The sequence below is a fragment of the Hippopotamus amphibius genome, chromosome 4 (assembly GCF_030028045.1).
Source record: "Hippopotamus amphibius kiboko isolate mHipAmp2 chromosome 4, mHipAmp2.hap2, whole genome shotgun sequence".
In the NCBI taxonomy this organism is placed as follows: Eukaryota; Metazoa; Chordata; class Mammalia; order Artiodactyla; family Hippopotamidae; genus Hippopotamus; species Hippopotamus amphibius.
The window spans coordinates 111,957,740-111,978,791 of NC_080189.1; the positions used below are offsets into that span (position 1 = coordinate 111,957,740).

Below are 21,052 nucleotides of genomic sequence, written 5' to 3' on the forward strand. Positions count from 1 at the left end.
TGCCATCTAGCAGCCCTCAGACTGCAGCCCCTCCCCACGGAGAGCCCTGAGGAAACTCAGGGTGTGAAACCACAGGATGCTGGCCCCAGAGAGCTGAGGTGCAGATCAAAGGAGTGATTCCAGTGAGCCCAGACTCTTGCATCTTCCCATACGTAGAAGAGCACTAAATTCCTTAACTTGAGATATCTGGTTTTCTTTAATAACAAAAATCTTTTGATGTTCCTACTACCTGCCCTTTGTTGCAAAACTCCTGTATATCCTGGCTCCCCTCCTTGCCTCCTCAGAGCAGTTCTCTCAGGGTTGCTTGAGATGCTGCCTCCCGGGCTTGAAGTCCTCAAAATTTCCACCAAATAAAATGTAACTCTTAACTTTTAGGTTGGGATTAATTTTTTTTTAGTCAACAGTGGCAGCTGGAGAACAAATCTCTTTATTCCTAATAACAACTAAATTAAAATACTAAGCTTAATATGCAAGTCAAATGAGCTCGCTAATTAAACCTCAGACTTGGGAAGATTTACCCACCTCATAGCCATCACTGGACCAACAGGGGTAGCGTCTCCCCAGGGTGATGTCCACAGAACTCATGGGACTTGCAGATACTTCCAAGAGGGAAGGAGGAACTCAGTCAGCTTGCCTACTTTTATCCTTCACCGATTTAATGGTCAGAATAGACCAGTTTCACGCCTAGGATGGAGGCGTGAAAAGGCAGAGAGAAGCCAGAAGTGTGATGTTAATCACACCTGGAAGGTAACACGAAGTACCCCACCCCCATCAATTATATGCACTGAAGAACTGGTGTTACCACTCTTGCCAGAACAGATTCTGCAAGCTTGCTTTCTTCTTTTCTCTTTCTTGCACATTTAAGTGCCCGGCAGGAGTATCTGATGCATAGCTTCTTGTCCTCTAGATGCTGTAGAGTTTGGAAAAGCACATTATAGGTTTCTAAGTGTCTAGTTCTTAAGTGGACTGGCCCATCTGAACACCTGTAGGCACCTCAAATCTAAAACACCTACATAGACCTCAGTATCCTCCTACTTCCCCTCTGAGGGTCTGACTCTCCCCTGTACACCTATCTTGATTAGTTGATTCAGTTCTCACCCAGGCTTCCAAGTTGGAAACCTCAGGGTACTTTTCCATTCCCCTGTTTCTTTTTTCTCCTTCACTCCTTCTATTCAAGGTGTAGAGATCTGTGGGTTCTGTCTCTGATTGTTTTCACGTGCACATGCTTTCCTCCTTTACCCTTCCTCTTGTGCTGCTCCGGCTCAGCCTATTCATCCTTTGACCAGATAATGGCGAAAGCCTCCCAGCTCTTGGGCTCCACCCTTAACTTTGCCCTTAAGTGACTTATTGGTCTAAAACAAAATCTGATCACATCTCACGTAAAGCCTCCCGTGATTCCTTCAGCAGTTGGCAGCCTTCACAATCCAATCCTAACTACCCTTCCAACTATATCACCCGTCATTTTTCTCTATAGTGAACTTTGACTAAAATTACCAATACTTTACAAAATATAGCCTGCCTTTTCACTACTCTACATTTTCTATGCTTTTTCTTCTGCCTGGAATGCTCTTTCATACAAACTCTTCACAGCGGCTCTTCCACAGCATTTTTCCTCCTTCAACATCAAGCAGAGAAGAAACATTCCAGAGAGGAAGAGTATCAGAAAGCATAGTGTTTTTTAAACCTAGATCAAATGTCATCTTCCCTATGAAGACTTACACAAATATGCCTTTCACCCCCATCAAACAGAAACAATTATTCTTTATTCTACAGTCCTGTGGCACTCTTTACTTGTTCTTATTGCTGCAAATGCTTTTTATGGTTTACACCCCTGTTTTTCATGTTACACGGAATTCCTTGTTATCTCCTCTACTTAATAGTAAAAAGCCCATGAACCAGACCCACCAGTTGACCTTCAACATGTAGGAAACCTTTTCAACAAAGTCAGCTTTCAAAATGATTCCGTGACAACCTACACAAAGGAGTCGGCAAGATAAGGAAGATAACCAGGTGACCCAGGCAGAATCTGCTCTCCTCCTGAGGTCCTGAGTGCTATCAATGAGTGGAGAATCCATGGGATAACTAAGGTTTTAAAAAACAAAATATATTGGTTTAATAGCTCAAAAATCTATCCCTGTTATACAAAGAAGTAATCATTTCATTTAACCACTACTGATGCAGCCCCTACCGCACGTCAGCTATGTTCTAAGTGCTAGAATGGTCACTAGTGCTTCTAGCAAATATTTCTGGTCATCTCCCTTACAGACACTTGGAGGATTCCACCTTAGGCCCCTTGTGGCTGGGGCCATGTGGCTAGTTCCAGCCAATGAACTGCGAGCACAAGTTACCCATGGTACTTTGTTCCTGGAGCAATGGCCGGCCACGTTCAAGATAGCAGCCGCCACAGTAGCTGGGTCCCTGAGTGACCATGGTGAGCAGGGTCCTCCCTGCTGACGTGGGGACACGTGGCACAGAAGAGAAACCTTCAGCTGTCATAAATCACTAAGGTTTGGGATTGTTTGTAACTGCATCATTTGCTCATTTAACTCATTTAACTCTTCTGCTTTCACTGCTCCCTTTGCAGTTTTATAACATGTTCAACCAAATAAATCAGATAGGGACTTCCCGGGTGGTGCAGTGGTTAAGAATCTGCCTGTCAATGCAGGGGACACAGGTTCGATCCTTGGTCCGGGAAGATCCCATATGCTGCACTGCAACTAAGCCCATGTGCCACAACTAATGAGCCTGCATGCCACAACTACTGAAGCCTGCATGCCTAGAGCCTGTCCTCCACAAGAGAAGCCATCACCATGAGAAGCTGGGGCACCGCAATGAAGGGTAGCCCCCGCTAGCAGCAACTAGAGAAAGGCTGCACACAGCAACGAAGACCCAATGCAGCCAATAAATAATTTAATTAATTAAAAATAAATCACAGATAAATATGTGACAGTTCCTGGTTCATAAATAGAAAGTTTTAGCTGTCACCTTACATGGCAGAAGGGGCAAGGTTGCTGCCTGGAATCTGCTTATAAGTCTTTGGTGGAGACTCCATCCTCATGACCTTATCACCTGTAAAAAGCCCCACCTCCTAATACCATCATGTTGGGGGTTAGGATTCAACATATGAATCTGAGTGGGGACACACACATTCAGTCCATATACTCACATAACCACTTACTGCTTTGAGGCAATGCCTATCGTGTGGTTTAATATTTCAAGTTGTCAGTAATTGCAAGTGAATATGTGTAGCCCACAAGTCAAGGGGGGCATGAAGCCAGGAGAATTCCTCCAAAGAGTAAAGAGGAGTTAGGCATTTATTTCAGGGTCTTCCTAATCCAACTAGAGGGCTGGCTTTTCAGAATATGAGATACAAATATTTATCAATACAAGAATGCTAACTTCAACTCAACTTTAGATTGACAGGATCGCTTGCTGACATCTGTTGTTCAGGTATTAACGGGTCTGCTTTGGTCTCTGCTCTGAGTGTTGGATGAAGAGCAAGAGCCACCATGGTCAGAAGCCAGTTCTTTGCCTTAAAGTCCTTGCCTTTAAAAAGTCAGCTTTGCAATTAACCAGAAGTAAGGAGATTCTCCAGACATTTTGATGGCAAAGGGGGTCAATATTTGTCACCACTTTTAATTCCTCTACTACTTTTTAAAATCTGTTCCCCTTTTCTTGCCTCATCTTCAGCCTTTTCAGTCAGTAAACATTTATAGAGCATGTATTGTGGGGATGAGGCACAGTCCCTGATCTGGGGGACTTAAATTCTAGTGGGAGGAGGTAGAAGGAAGCAGTAGCTTGCTAGGGCTGCCATAACAAAGTACCACGCATGCAGCAGCTTAAACAGCAGAAATGGACTAGTCACAGTTCTGGAGGCTGGAAGTCCAAGGGCATCGTGGCAGCAGGGCTGGTTTCTCTCCTTGGCTTGTAGACAGCCACTTTCTCCCTGTGTCTTCACGTGGCCATCCCTCTGCGCATACCTTTTTTTTTTTTTAAGATTTTATTATTTATTTCTTTATTTCATTTTTGGCTTGTTGGGTCTTCGTTGCTGCGTGCAGGTTTTCCCTAGCTGCAGTGAGTCAGGGCTACTCTTCGTTGTGGTGCATGGGCTTCTCATCGCGGTAGCTTCTTTTGTGGAGCACAGGTTCTAGGCACTGGGACTTCAGTAGTCCGTGGCTTGCAGGCTCTAGAGCGTAGGCTCAGTGGTTGTGGCACATGGGCTTAGTTGCTCTGCAGCATGTGGGAATCTTCCCGGCCCAGGGATCGAACCCGTGTCCCCTGCATTGGCAGGTGCATTCTTAACCACTGCGACACCAGGGAAGCCCCATACCTATCTTAATCTTCTTTTCTTACAAGGATACCAGTCATATGGGATTAGAGTCCACCCTACTGACCTCACCTAACCTTAATCACCTCTTTAAAGACACTGTCTCAGGAACTTTCCTCGTGGTCCAGCGGTTAAAACTCTGTGCTCCCAGTGCAGGGGTCCCGGCTTTGATCTGCGGTCAGGGAACTAGATCCCACATGTATACCACAACTAAAGATCCCACACGTGGCAATAAAGTTCCCGCGTTGCTGCAACTAAGACCCTGTGCAGCCAAATAAACAAATAGATAAAGACTCTGTCTCCAAATGCAGTTACATTCTGAGGCACTGGGGCATTCGGACTTCAACACATGAATTTTGGGGAAGGGAAACAAAGCCTATCACACAAGGTAGATTACCGTTTAATAATGTGCCTCCGGGAAGCAGCCTGAGTAAAATCCTTCCAAGGGGAGCTAATGCTGTGAAGGAGATCTAGAGAATAAGCAGGCTTTCTCCAAAGGGAGACATAAACACAAGTCATTCCAGGAAGAGGTAACAGCACGAGCAAAGATACGAAGCTGGGGAAGTTTATAATGCGCGTGGGAAACGTGGAGACATCCTCTCTGAACAGATAGCAGATGGGTGGTGGGAAGTGGGGGACATTCAGACCCGGGGGTAACCCTCAGCATTCCATGTGGGGCAGAAGCCGCAAACCCAGTGGGCCGGCCCGAGTGATCTGATCACATCAGCACCCACAGCTCATCCTACATAAAGGAGTTCTCTGCAGAGTCATTTACTGTGCTTATTTGGTTGTTAAATTACCGCCTGGTTCCCACTGATGGGTTTGCAAAGACATTCACAGATGTTGCTGTTATTGTCAGCCTAGCCAAGCTGGTTTTGAACAGTGACTGCTTTTGTCTTTTGTGAAGAAAATACCTGCTTGCATAGCATCTTTGGAAGGAGACACTATAAGGTCAAAATCTTTTTGTTGGATGCCTCAAGCCACTGATTAAAATCACATTTTGCTATGTACCTTTGCCCTCCTAACTGATGGAGACATGTCACCTATGGGTAAATATGTTAGAATTTCTTCCATTTCCAGACAGAAACAGCTCTTTAGGCTATTATGTTTCTGATGTGCTTTTTTTGTTTGGTTGGTTTTTTTTCTTGGTTTGTTTTGTTTAAAAAAAAAGACACCTGATAATGTCACTTAAGTATTTTTCCAACTTGCACAAAGCTTTTTACTCAATAGAAATATCGCCAAAATACTATAAAAAATGACAGGTTTATTAATGAGTATTGGAGATTTTGCTAACTTCTGGAATTTTTATCAATTGTATTATCTCTGCCTGAGGAAATCTAAGCATTAAAATGCAATGATTAGTTGTAGAACATTTTAGGCAGAGTTGCTGATGTAATAAAATGGTAACGATCATTTACTAAAAGCTTAAGTAACAATCTCAAAGAATGGGCAGAGCAAGATAAAAGTTACTGTATATTTCAAAATGCTGGAAAGAATTTTTAAATCATTGAGAAACTAGAAAGCAGACATCCCAAGTGATTTGAGTAGAATCACTTGAAACAAATAATTTTCAGTTTATTTTCTTTTCGAACCAGAGGAGAACAGTGAAACCAAATCCTTGGAGACTGACTTGTCCACCCCTAATAAGTTAAAATTTATGCTTCCTACAGAAATTTAAATATTTAATAGAGCTATTTAAATTATAACCAGTTACTTCTGTATGCAGAGCCTATCACAGTTGCTGAAATTATAGCTAGGAGATTAGCTACTGCCCTGTCACACAGCACCCATCTTTTAATATTTTTTGGATAATATGGAAAATGAAACTTAAAAAGTTTAAGCTTCCTTTAATTGATTACTTACTATAGGTATTTTATAAACATAATTCTTACAATAGACTCTGAGGTGAGTATTATTTCTCCCATTTTACATAAACAGAAATTGAGGCCCAGAAAGTTTACACACTTTGCCAAAATCCTATGGTCAGAAAATGAATTTGGATGCAGCTTTGACACCAAGCTTGTGTTCTGGTAACCTTCCAGGGTACATAGTAAGCCTTCCAAGAATATTCGTTGACTGAATAAATTTCCAGTAGAATTAAAAATATAAAATAAAAAGGAAGAAACATAAAATAAATTAAATTTACAAAGAGGAAGCTATCTGAATCCATCCTCTCCCTGCAGATTTTAAAGCCTTTTTCCTGCTCCATCCTGCCTGCCTAATTATTTTATCATTTTAAAGTCTTTGCATATAGTAGGTGGTTAAGCTTTTAATGCTTTGTAAACATCTTAGAAGCACCTTCTAAGTCTTGAGATCTAGAGGCAATGACTTCTGTAAAAATCAGTGACTTTGTTCAGAAAAATCACTGGTATTGAGGCTGGAAGCTTCAGGCTCAAATTCTAATCTTGCTTTTTGCCTCCCCTGTGTTCAAGCATTATTCGGATTTCCCACATTCACTTCTTACTCTTCCCAATATTTGGGGGGAGCAGTTGTATGGTTCAAGAGCAGTCTCCTTTGCATTCTACCATGTGACCTGAGATATATTCTTATTGTTCCTGGTCTAAAAAATTCAAGCGTTATTGGCAGCGGTTTGAATCAACAAATAGTCAAAAAGACTCTAGTGCTTGTGGAAGATTTCTTATTCTGATCTTTATGTTTCTCCGTAGTCTAGAACCAACCTCTCTTTCCAGATTTCTTCATTTCCATAAAAGTCCTCTCCCTACACTAGTTATTTCTTGACCCTGCCATGTACATCCCCTGCTGCACTTCTGCTCAAGCCAGTCCTCAGCCTGGAATTCTCTGTCTACTCCTCTGCCTGTTCAGACCTTTGGACATCCAACTCAGTCAAGTCCCACCTCTTCCCTGAGGAGTCACTCTAAAGCTAACCATCTTTTCTTTATGCCATTTATTTAGTTTTTAGAATATGCTATTTCATATTATCATTTTAGCTATTGTCCTTGGGTCTTTTCTTTATCGTTTCCATTTTAGTCTTGCAAGTTTGATCCTCTCCAGCACTGAGACCATAGTTTGAAAATGTACACGTGCAGAAGAAGCACCCAAGATTGTCGACACTTTGCATGATGATGAGAATATGCAATTTGTCTTCATTTTTAAAGATAATGAACCATAGGTTGAACTTCAAGGTAAAACACAGTGTTGGTTCCAAACCTTACATGAGGACAACTTTCAACTGACCAATCATCTCAATGGAGTTGCTCTGTTATTGATTAGAGTTTAAATCATTATAAAGGATGGAAGAGACCAGATGTGGCAACTACGTGGCTTAGAGCTTAGCTCCCCAGGAACCCTTTCCTCTTGGCTAACCCTAATAATTTAGCATGGCATTTTTTTTTTCTCAGCTTGAATTTCCCCCCAAATGCAGAATTAGAAATAAGAATTCTTTTGGAAATAATTTACTTTGAGAAGTGGTTTCAGAGGATAGGAATGGGGAGTTGAGGAGAAAGCAAGAGGGAAGGTGGGAAATCCAACCTATGGGCTGCATCACAGAGCTGGTTACTGCTGTGGGCTACCGAGGTTCAGCCTTAAGGACCCCCGAGCAGTGGTGCAGAATGGTCCTCGGAGCTGCCTGTCCAAGACAGAAATGGAGTACTTAGTCACTGGCTCCCAGCCCCAGGTCAAGGCTTGTCCCAGCAATTTGCCCACTGGCAGAAGGGCCAACTCGGTCCCTGCAGACACCTTTCACAAAATGGGCAAAGACGCCCCTGGACAAAAGACAAAAGATGCACAATGTGGCTGAAGGGAGGTCCTATCAGTCCTCACCTGTGCACAGGTGGTTGCTGGGGCACTGGCCAGAGCAAAAGATGTGAGACGAGGCAAAGATGATGTCCGACACACAGGTTCTTTCCTGGTAAGCTCATACATGACCTTGGAATCCTCTCAACGCAGTGCTCCAGGGAGCTATTGTCAGTTCATTGGAGATGGCATATGAAATAAACCATTGTACCCTCTCGGGAATAGATGATCAACAACAGAGTGGGAGCAAGTTTTCTCATGTGCCTATATGAAAGTTACCAAGCATGGTCGATTAATCTGGTACTTAAGAATGTGTAGATTTCCTATGTGGGTTCTCACTGGAGTCAGTTCTTATTCTGGGAAGATAGAGAAACATTGCCCTCCTTAAAGGACCAGGTAAGGAAAGTGCTGTTATGGCGATAGATGCTATTTGCAACTGAAGTTGTGGATGCCCCCAGGAGCCCCTTGATATATTTTCAGGGAGGCACTGAATGATAACCACGTGAGAACATGAAACATCTGAACAAGTCCGAATAGTTTACGAAAATCAATAAAATAGTTTATCTAGTCAGTTACAATATATATCAACTCCTCTTAGTCTTAGGAATCCTCCCCCCCCCACCCCCGCCAATTACACACTACAAGCATAGTGACTAACTCCTTGATCATACAAGAGAAATTATCCAGTTGATAAATATTCTCTGTGAAAGATATGAGCAGATGAATAATAAAACTGATTATTCAGAATCACATCTGTTCTCCAAAAAATAGTTATAAAGATGCACCATTGTACTTTAAATTATCATCAATGAGGTGTTTTGTGGAGAATTCCTCTCTGTGACTGTGTCTTAGGTAGTAAACATAAGAAAATATGCTAACAGGTTACAGATTAATCGATAGCACAGGACTGAAAAAGAAAGCCTTTAATTGGAGACAATTACATATTCAGCCACACATGCTAATCTTGTAATTTTCAGAAAGTCTCAGGTCAATCAACCAATGTTTAAAACCCAGAGGAACAAGGTGATTTGTGGCTGGAGCTGCATAATTGAGAGAAAAGCTAGATACACTTTTCTTTTTATGGAATTATCCATGCTGGATTTCTACAAATGCCCAAGTTTACTTTCAGAGCATATTTGGCTTCTAGACCGAATAACTGGGAAAAAAAGGGAGATGGTTCCTTACCATGGATTTGGGTTTAGAGGCTTAGAGCCAGTTTCTCGTTTTAGATGCAAACCTCCAATAGACATTCAAATAAATGATAGCAAACCACTCTTGGTGTGAGTTGAGAAAAACTTGCAAGTGGAGCCAACGGTTTCTGGTGGCCCAGAAAGTGCATGATGTTAAAACAGCTTCTGCAGCTGTTTCAGCTGTGATGAAATAATGGCCTTTCTCTGACTATTGCAAAATTCTAGGTAATTTGATGACTTCAGTGTAGAAAAACAGGAGAGTTTGAAAATGCTTATGGGAAAGTGGAAAAAGGTGCAGAGAAAACAAGGACCGTCTCAGTCACGGGGAAGACTTGCTGATGTGAGCTGCTTGGGGTTCTCAGGGGTTATTGCTCTTACATCCATCAAAAGGCTCCACGTACACCATTTGTCAGAAGAACATGCTTTCTCAAGCTCGTCCACCTACATGCAGCCCCGTTTCAATGTTTTATTCTTTGATTCCCTACGAAATGATTATTCTCCATGAGACCTCTTAGGGATTACTTGGGCAGTTCCAGACGTTGAAGGTAGACACAAATGAAAGTCAGAGCTCTTCATTTGCAAAGGCTAATCAATTCTGCATAACTAAGCGTTATCATGTGAAGATGGATGGAAACTTCATAAAGCAGACATTTTTCATGCAGCTGTGATCAGTGAGTTTCCCCGGAGAAAAACACCATTTGCATATGCAAACCAGTACCGGTCGAACAATGCCTTAATTGTTGTTATTTAAATGAGGAGTAATTAATTAGCATTCATATAGCATGCCAGCTTTCACTTAGTTAATTGTATAGATCCAAAACTCACAACAAAAACAATGCATATTTGGCTCCCCTTTGCCAAACTCTACAGAAGCTGCGGTGAGAAGCTTGTCAGAGGGAATTCCCCTCTGGTAGGAACCATTCCTCTCTCACTATAGCTCTGGTTAGATATCTTGAATAGAATAATCTTTTTTCTCTTTCTTTATGAAATAAAACTAGAGAACTGAAAATCATAAAAGTAACTATGAGGAGAAATGCAAAACACAAAAAGATAACAACAGAACACAGCTGAGAGTTCAAATTTCTGAACCAAGTAATGTATGTGCTGAGGTTGAATTGTCTTCCTCACTTGCAAGACAACCGGTCCTCCTTCCTTGTTCTGACTCCCAGCTCGTTTGCCAAGAGGAGATTCCTGGTATGTCCCAAACTCATCAGTGCAGCCACGCGGCTCAGCTTACCACGCGGCACCGCTTTCCTTGGTGGTTCTTGATGGTACTTCATCTAGGAACCCTGGAGAGAAGTGAGCCAATGCTATGGGTTGGTTTCTTCACCTGCTTTCCTAGAGCAGAGGCCGGGATGCTAAAGATTACATCTCCTGGGACTTCCCTGGTGGCGCAGTGGTGAAGAATCTGCCTGCCAATGCAGGAGACATGGGTTTGATCCCTGGTCCTGGGAGATCCCACATGTCACGGAGCAACTAAGCCCGTGCGCCACAACTTCTGAGCCTGTGCACCGAAAGCCCATGCTCTGCAACAAGAGAAGCCACCGCAGTGAGAAGCCCACGCACCGCAACGAAGAGTAGCCCATGCTCCCAGCAACTAAAGCCTGTGCACAGCAAGGAAGGCCCAATGCAGCCAAAAATGAATAAACAGATTACATCTCCTAGAACTCCCTAGTACCTCTGTTTTCTGGATGTGATGTAGGTCTGCTGAGCAGAAACATTTGCTCGGGACTTGAATGAGAGATGGGCAATGAGCCTCCTTTCTGTCTGTTCGGGTCCTAGCAGAGCTAGTGTGGTTCTGGGACCAGAGAACGTGCAGGCAGCCTTCATCCCTGGGCTGGCAACCTCCTGATATCAGATCGTGGCAGAAGCAAATCTCTGTGGCTGCCAGATACTGCTGTGTAATTTAAAAGCTGTCCTTAGAAGTACAGCCCAGAGTTTGTTTCTGCAACTTTCCTAATGATTTTGGAATGTGTTTAAAAATAAAAAGCTCATGACACAGGGCTTTTCTTACTTAAACCAGCTAGCATGGAGCCTGTTCTATGCAATGAAAATTTTACCCCAATAATAATTAGTATCAGTACTCCCAGGAAAGTGGGGGAATTTGGAGATGTGATCTTATCTGGTTGGATTTGAAAGCAACAGTGATATCCTACCTAGAGAACATGAGCTATATTTTTTACTCTGCCAGGAAGCTTAATGAAAAAAATATATGATGAGTTCAGGGTTTAAAAATCTATTTTTAAAAACCAGAGAACTGAGGAATGTCTATGGATGCTCTAAAAACCTGTCATGTCTTATAGCCACAGGCTGATGCAACTGGAAATCAGACGTGGTTGGTGGATTACGTCAAAGGTTGTCCTCTCCATCCCCACACTGTCATGTGTGTGTGTGTGTGTGTGAGAGAGAGAGAGAGAGAGAGAGAGAGAGAGAGAGAGAATAGGACAATACGGGGGGAGAGAGGATTGGAGGAAGGTTATTTGGGCAGCTTCCAACCTTAATGAAGTTTCCTCACCTGCAGAAGCAGACTGTCCTGCCCTGTGGCTTCATGTCACACTCTCACCATAGGCGATGACCTAACAGGGGGAATGACCATTCTCTCACTGCCTGCGGGTTCCTGATTTCTCCATTCTGATGATGCTGGAGCCAGGCTCCCCAGAGAGGCTCAGGGCGGGAGTTTCAAGCCCGACCTTGGAGAAGTCTCACACACTTCAGGGACTGCAAGACTTGCTTGTTAATATCAGCAGAAACCAGGGAAGACAGGGGTGGTAGTGGATTCTAAGGGGCTCAACCCAGGAAGAGAGGAACACCATTTTAGATTAGGCTGAATTCATCAAACAGTGGCACTTCCTGGAGGTTCTGGATTCAGTGCGTGAGTGCGAACAGCTGAAAATGGTTCTTGTTATTTGCTTGGAGGAATGGCTGAAATGCAGACTCGGAGGAAAGGACTGGGAGACACCAGAATGCCTGGGCTTAAGGCAGATGAAGGAATCACAAGATTTACGGAGACAGAAATGCGGCAGTGGATTCATGACGTTGAACATGTTCACTCCCCCCGCCCGTGTTAGCTACCCGTTGCTGCTGTGACACATTGCCGTAAACTTGGTGGCTGCAAACAACACAAATGTATCACGTCGCGGTTCTGGAAGTCAGCGGTCCTAAAGTCAAGGTGTTGGCGGGGCTACGTGCCCTCTGGAGGCTCGCGGGGGGGTGGGGGGTGTGGGAGCCGCGTTCTTACCTTTTCCACGGGATTCCCTGATTCACGTCTGCTTCCTCCTCTTTAAGAGCCAGAAGTGTTGTCTTCATATCTGCCCCCCCCCACACCCCCATATCTCTGCTCTCATCCTCACGGCTCCTTCCCTAACTCTGACTGCTCTGTTTCCCTCTTACGAGGACGCTTGTGATTACATTGGGCCCACCTGACGACCCAGAATCCTCTCCCCGTCTCAAAATCCTGAACTTGATTACACCTGCAGAGTCCCTTTTGCCAGGTCAGGTAACATGTTCCCAAGGTCTGGGGATTAGGACATCTGTGTTGGCAAAGATTGTGTCTACCATGCTTCCAACTATGTCCCCTCTGAAGGGCCAGAGGGTTTGTCCTTCCCCAAGGCATTGAGAGGTATGCAAACGAGCGAAAGGTACGGGTCTTTCAAAAGCACTGAAGGTCAGGCCCCTGCAGGCTGGAGGCAGGCAGGCTCTTCTGAAAAAGGCCCCCAGGACTCTGAAGCGGCAGATGGAGGCTAGAGGCAGCTCCTAACTGGCCAAAGCCGAGGTGGGAGTGGCTACAGGTGTTTCTGGTACCAGAGGAACCCAGCAGTTTCCTGGGAAAGAGCTCATCTTGAGTGTAAGGAACAGAAATAAGCTCTAGAAACAAAACGAACCTTTTCTGGGAGATGGAGGGGCAAAATTCTCATTTCCCAGCCCAATTTCTTTGAGTGCTCAGAAGAAAAGGGGTTGAAGATAAACACCAGCAATCAGTAGAAGAACAAAACAAACAAAAACCCAAACCCAATAAGAACTGGGAGAGGTTCTTTTTTGTGTTTTGGGTTTTTTTGCTGTGCCACGTGGTATGCAGTGGGAGTGTGGAGTCTTAACCACTGGGCCACCAGGGAAGTCCCCTGTTTTTTGGTTTTTTTAATTCAGGGAAATATGATGAGAAGGGTAGTGCGTCCACTGTTGGCGGTTCGGGCCCTGGGGCTGCCTGTCTGTGGTGTCGGAACTGGCTGTGTCGAGTGGAAGTCTCAGTGGCGTCATGGTCATATTGATGGATTTAGGACCTTAATCCATAGCAGGAGATGGAAGACACTCTCTGAAGACTCACAGAAATAGGTACAGGGCAGACTTTCAGGAGGACTGAGGTTACACTAAAGGTTGAGAAAAGATCGCCTCCAGAGAAATATCACTGCCACTGAGTGACACTGATCACTCTTCACATGCCAGCTGGGACTAAGCACTTTACATACCTTATATAATTGGATAATTATCTTCTCAATTTGTGGGGAGGAGGTAAATGAAGCTTAGAAAAGTGAAGTGCTTTGCCTGATTACCCCCAGCTGGGAAGTGACTATCGCTGGGTCCTTCTGTACAAAATTCAACCATTTCACCATGTTCTACATTATAAATGGTTCCCTCAGACCTGTGCAGCTTATGGAAATCAAGTTATGCTCCACATGGGAACTGAAGTTTGGGAAGGTGAGTCACTTGCCAGAGCCCCCCTGTGGGCTCCCATGACAGAACTGGGACCAGAGTTGCGGTTGCTGACTTCCAGCCTGCTGTTCTTCTGGCAACAATAGACTGTTTGATTATAGACTCACATGCGAACAAAGCTTAGGAAATGAGATCAGCCTCGTCTACCTGTGATAAAACAGACCACAGATACCCCCAGCCCTGTGACATCCGGATACAGGTTTACAGTGAGATGAGAAGCAGCACAGACCTGTGTGTGATGTGTCCTCCGCGTCCCCATCCACCAGGCACATGTGGCGTGTCGCACGTCGGGAACAGCCGCTGTGCACCGTGATGCTAACCGAGGGACCTGATCTCACTCAGAGCTGCAAATATCCACGTGCTTACGTTTGACAATATCGCATTGAAAAAACTCAAGTAGGTTAGAGATGAAACCATACAACATGATAGAACATATAAAGTTGAAAAAATGCAAAGCAATGCTACGTAGCTTTGAGAGTCTAACTATAAAGAAATGCCTAGTTGGCAGGGCAGGAATAGAGATGCAGACGTAGAGAACGGACGTGAGGACGCAGGCGGGGAAGGGGAAGCTGGGACGAAGTGAGAGAGTAGCATTGACATATACACACTACCAAATGTAAAATAGATGGCTAGTGGGAAGCTGCTGCATAGCACAGGGAGACCAACGCAGTGCTTTGTAATGACCTAGAGGGGTGGGATAGGGAGGGTGGGAGGGAGGCTCAAGAGGGAGGAGATATGGGGATGTATGTACACCTATAGCTGATAATAACTTAAAAAAAAGAGAGAAATGCCTAAAGACGAAAACCCTCAAATGGAAGAGGGTGGTTCTCTTGGGTGGAAGCTGAGTGGGGGGAATGGAAGCATAAAGGGACGAGATGGATATGATAACAGTGCCTTGAATTCATGGTTGCAAATCCAATGAACAGTTTGGCTTTTTCTGGACAATTTTATCCAGGGTTCCAAGAGCCATTTTCAGTGTTGGGACAAGTAGGAGCAGGGAGAGCGGTGGAAAATCTTGGCTGTGACCCAGTTTATGTCTAGATAAACTGGAAATTTGCCCTGACAGCTTTTTTCCTCTATTGTGCAAGGCAGGGCCAAGTGATGTCATTGGGACATGCAGATGTCTCTGTCCTCTTCTGTGACTAGTGCCAAGAATAGTGATCTTTGCCATTAAGTGATGGTCCTTCTGCCAACCCAGATTCAGCTCTCTATCATTTCTATACCTGTGGCCACAGGCCAGATTCCTGGAAACTCAAGAAACATTTTTATTTAGAGAAATTGTGTCCTACTGCTTTTGGCATCAAAAAGGAATGCTGGCTTATCTCCGGGATATTTGAAAGGCTGGTTTGCATCTCACTTCTGTTACCACGGGGCACATACACACACGTAGCACATTAATTAATTCCTCCTTACATTGTTAAACTCATTTATGTGTTCATTCATTTAAGGAGCAAATATACTGAGTATCTATTCAGAGACCACAGAAACAGATTAAAGACACAGCTCCTACCCTATAGGTCAGTATTCACAACAGAGGTGACAAAGTAGGGACCAGACAGCTATAGCTCAACATCGTGCAACCACGGAGGTAAGGAGAGAGGAAGATGGGAGCCCAAGAAAGGTCACCTAACACAGGAGGGCTGTTCTGGGAAAGTTTCAGAAAAATGGCCACATGAGATGGGTCTGAAGAGTAAGTGGAAGTTAGCCACATGGAACTCGGTAGCAGCAATTTTGGACAGAGCAGCAGGTGGGAGGCCAAAGGGGGCGTGAGAGAGTAAGGTGCATTCTGGGAAATGCCAGAGCCAGGTCTCAGCAGGGATGATGTGAGATGGGTCCTAAAAATCAGGACCATGCTTGTCCTCAATTCCCCCAGGGAAGCATGTGTACAACCAAAGCTCCTGTATAAGAAGTACCTGTTACATGCTGGGCATTGTACTTACAGTTTACACATATTCACATTAAATTTCTACAAAACCCCATATTATAGACAAGGAAGTGGTTTAGACAAGAGTTGACCCTGATTTGCCAGCTTTCCCATATGGGCTCTTTACATTGTTGCCACATGGGATTATAAAATCCACACTGCCTACTGCACAGACATGGTGATGATCAAATGACACACGGTGGGTGAAAACACTTGGAGAACTAGAACTATACATACCTTTAAGAAGAAAACTAGAGTTGGTAATAATGCACTGATAATGCACACTTTCCAGCTGGTTTGAGGCGAGGGGTCTGAGGTAATAGAGAAAGGAAAGAGGCAGCTTCCTTTAAAGTACATATTCTTAAATGTCCCCAAGGCAGAGGCTACCCTGCTCTCATTTACTTAGGTGCAAATCACCTTTAGAGGGTTTGTTAGTTTGTGAGCTTTGTCTTGGGGAATTCAGGCTAGTGTGATTTCCCATCCATGCTTATTGTGTAGCAGTACTGACGTCATGGGAAGTGAGGGACAGAGGTGGAAATCTCAGGAATTGGAGGGGCGATTGGACATAGCACCTTCTGAATTCATATTAATAAATAAGATTTTTGAGTGAAATCCAGGGTTGGGAAGAAATGGATATTGTTTTAGCATAACATGGACCAAAACTTATACTGGGAGCAAGACTGGCTTCATAACTTGCAGGGTCTAATGCAAAATGAAAATGTAGCATCCTTCGTTCAAAAGTTATCTGAAGTTCAAGATAGAAACAGGAGAACATCCCATCCCTTCTTCTTCTTCTTTTTTTTAGAGAAGTAAAATTTATTACATTTCATACAATACAGCAGAAATCTCAAAAGTTTACTCACTAAATATAGTTTAATTCTTACAAATCTGCTTTTGAAAATGCAATTCATGTACACTGCAACCTCAGATGTTGGAATTCAAAATGAAATATGAAGGCAGTAGTCAGGGAAAGCACATCAGAGGGCTTTGTCAAATATCTGTACAAATCAGTACATACCTCTTCTGTCTGTGATACAGTAGGAAAAAAAGTGATTCTAAACATATCCAAGTAAATGCAGAAAAATACATTCCTATTTGGGGCAGACCATGATAAAATATAATTTACAACAATTAGTTTGCCTTTATGATAGTTAACAATGCCTTTAGTTTGAACCAATAAAATCAAGGTTAAGTTAAACTGTGCAGTATTTGCTTGGTTTTTTGTACTAAACATTAGTTCATCTGAGAAGTAATAAGATTGGAAAAGCAAGTGACCTGATCCTTTTTGCTGTGCTTATCATTTTCTCACTCAGTCACACTAAATGCAAACAAATCAATACAGCATCAAGATTTTTCACATATTAAAAATGAAGACTAATGACTTGTGAAGGCAGACTGCACACCACGTAGTATTTAATAGATGAAACTTGCAATTACCATCAACTCAATTTTTTAAATAACACCAAGATTTACAAGCCAAAATAAACATTTGATTTAAAAATTCAGCTATTCAAGATACTCAGGTGTCTTTTTTCTCCCTGAGATTGATATGGGTTGGGTCTTTTAAAAACCTGAAGAGGAGCTGGTAAGAGGGAAAAAAATCCTCAATGCTTTAAAAACTCCAACTGTTAGGAGTCTATATCACTACTATGCTGGCGTGAAAACAGGTTTTTTTCCATCACAGGATAATTCACTTACCCATAGAAGTACTTCCTCCAAGCCAACTATATAAAGATATAAATCAGCTTACCCATGATTAAAACTGAAATAATCCTTCAAAAATAGGAACATGACAGACACCTCACCCAAAAAGATCTTTCAAATCATTGCTAGCTGAACTGCTATTGGTCATCGTAGTTGATGGCTGTGCAAAGTTCTGTGGGTTAAGGAAAAGATTAGCCTGCATACCGAAGGCAGATGGTCCTCTCATGTTCATCTGTGTTCCCGTTACTGAACTGCCCATACCTGGAGACCCTCGAGGAGGTACAAAGTGATTAAGCCGCTGATTTGGTTTCTGCTGTGATAACTGGTCCATGCTAACTTTGGGCTTCTGAGGGCCAAAGAGATTATTAAGAGCAGCCGTACCTGTGGGTCTCTGCTGAGTCTGCTTAGCACCAGCAGGAGGAACACTCACAGCACTGAAGTTTGGCAAAGTGGAAGGTGTTCCCAGTGTCATCTTGGTCAATCCAGGTGTGCTTGGACCACTGAAGACGTTCTGGTTTGTATTAACTGGCATGTTGAATCTTGAAGTCTGGAAGCCCATGTTAGCATTTAGGCCATTTGTTAAATTTCTCTTTGTATTATCGACTGGTGTAGAAAACATCATGCCAAGGCCCGTGGAAGGAACAGAAGTGAAGGTACTTGAAGCAGACATTTTAGGGGTACTAACAGGAAGACTGGTCAAACATGACATATTCTCCATCAATGTGTCTGTCAAGTCCTTAGTCTGCTTGACTGGAGCAATAGGTCGTGTGTGTGCACTTGTGGTTTAAGAGCCTGCTGGATTTTCAGCTTCTGTGCCTGCTCCTGTTCTTTTGCTAATTTTTGTTTTTCTTCAAGCGCAAGTGATGCTCTTTTATGTTTATTCTGTAACCCATCCTCTTTATTTTCTGATTCACTACCAGTCAGAAGGTCTGCTCCAATATTGTTAAAGACTTTGTCAATCTGCTGAGACCCAACGTTTGTAACTTTTGTCTCCTCAGAAGTATTCATTTGATTTCCTATATCTAAAGATCTCTGCTGTTCTTGCATTATATGAAGTTACTCCAGTTTAGTCTTATGTTCAGACTCCAAACTATTAAGCAACTCTTTTGTGACGGAAATGAAGGACTTGAACTGATTGAGATTAAGATTGTTTTCAATACTCAGGGGAATCAGATGAGGCAATACTTTTCCCGCCAGCTGCTCTTTGGTGATTCCCAACTTCTTATGAGTAAAAGTACATTTGTAAATACCTAAAATTCCCATGAGGACCGCCGTTTCCTTGGATGGAATTTGTTATAAGAAGGGCAGAATATCATCAAGTACAAACCACTTATCCAAGTATTCCAAAATCTTTGCTAAGCACACTAATGAATTTACCTGTGCAGCAAGGGAAGACATTTGTAGACATGCATTTTTAATTCTTGGTATCAAAGCACTTTTCACGGATGGGTAGTCTATAAGATTTGCAAAGGTTGGAATGATGTTTAGACAGAGTTCCTGGATCTGAATGGAAGGAGCCTCTAGGGCTCTGCAAACCGTTGGCAGGACACTGTTCTTTATCTCATCAGGAGGAGTTTGGGTCAGTAGCAAATCCATTTTTTGGAGGAATATAAACAAAATTGAGATTGGCTCCTGCTGTTGAAAGACAGGGCTAAGTTCAGGTAGAATTAACTTGACATATTCTTCTTTGGTACATTCTTCACCAATGAGTAGAACATTGGGCAAAACAAAAGGTACCACGTCAGGGTTTACAAATTCTGAAGTCAAACAAGGCAAAATTCCCTGCACGATGACACGCTTAGGCAGTTTTGGCAGAACCTTTGGCAGTCCTTTGAAAAACTGTGGTTTCTGAAGCTTCTCTCTTTGGAATAAGGTATCAAAATATTGCAGTGTTACTGCACCAACATCATCAAAGAAGGGAATCTTTGTCATTTGATCTGCATCTGGTCTCACAGCTGGAGTTACGTTTAACAGCAGTTTTACATGTTCATGGCCTTCCTCAGGTATATTTGTAAGTGAACTAGATCCTAAGTGACTCAACCGATCCAATTGTCTACTGAAACTCTTGTAAATATCTTGCTTGTTAACTTCAAATATAGGTTTCCCTTTATTAAATACAGCATATATGACAGTTCCTAAAGAGTACATATCACTGGCTGTTTCACAGCTCACAGAAAGTATGTATTCAGGAGCCAAATATTCAGGATTTGGAAGACACAATGATGGTAACTTTGGGTCCCATTCTTTACACAGAAATTTAGGCTCTTGTTCAGAAGGATTGGTCGATGATATACAAAAATCAAAGCCCATTATTTTCCAGGCTCCACTTTTATTCAAAATTATATTTTCAGGTGTAACATTTCCATGAACCATTTTTACACTGCTATGCAAAAATGACAATCCTTCGGAAACCTGAAGTAAACCATATTTGGTTTCTACATCATAAAGTTTATAATCCTTAATGTTTGGAGATACAGGGGAAGGTAGATTTTCCCAGTTACCCAGAACGTTGGCTAAACTGGCAAAAACTGGTTCCATACAAAGTGCCAAGCAATCCTTGCATTCTTCTAAAGGATGCTGGACAGTAAGAAGTCGAGGGTGTCGTAGTTGAGTTAACTGTTGGACCCCTCGTTTTAGAGCATCAGTGATTTGATCCTTTTCAAATTTTTGGTATTTGTCAATCAGCTTTTTATCAAAGACAAAAACAGCCACTTCCAGCTTTGTTGACTTTTTTGTGCCGTTAAAAATCTTCCAAGCTAGCCCATTGCCACCGCTGGCAATGTGTTGACCAACATTAAATTCTCTAGTGACAGGATTTCCATCACAGCACGAGTGACATCAGCTCTTACTTTTGTAACAGTACTCTTCAACTTATTAAGCATGGACTCCATGGCTGCAATTCTGGGTAGTTACAGTTGCCTCTTCCCCTTCTCCCCAGGGAGGCGCGGTGCTGGGGCTCTTTTCCCCCCCTCCCCCCTCCCGCCCCAAATGCCTCCTGGCTTCTCCCGTTCAGCCCTGGCACCTGGCCCCTGTCTCCGCTTACTCCATAGCCTCCCACACACGTGGCCTCAAAGGCTAGAACAGGAGGGGGGAAGGGGAAAGGGAGGGGAGGGACTGGGGCGGAAGAGTCATCCCTTCTTAAATGACCCCAAAAGTATAGGCAACAAAAGAAAAAAAAAATAATTTGAACCCCATTAGAATTAAAAACTTTTGTATTTGAAAGGATGCTATGAAGAAAGTGAGAAAACAACCTACATAATGGGAGAAAATATTTCCAAATCATATATCTACTAAGTACCTGTACCTGGAATATATAAATAACACAACTCAATAATGGAAAGAAAAGTAGCTCACTCTAAAAATGGGCTCAGGATTTAAATAGACATTTCTCCAAAGTAGATCTAAACATGACCTATAAATGCATGAAAAATGCTTATTCATCATCAG

General features: G+C 43.0%; 1 protein-coding gene across 1 annotated transcript; it reads right to left on the reverse strand.

Moving 5' to 3' along the window:
* Positions 1-17,702: 17,702 nt before the first annotated feature.
* Positions 17,703-20,496, reverse strand: LOC130852218 (SCY1-like protein 2). Its single transcript, XM_057733048.1, is given in 3 exon segments — positions 17,703-18,368; positions 18,371-20,427; positions 20,430-20,496. Coding segments are annotated over 3 exon segments (2,790 nt in total).
* Positions 20,497-21,052: the final 556 nt, after the last annotated feature.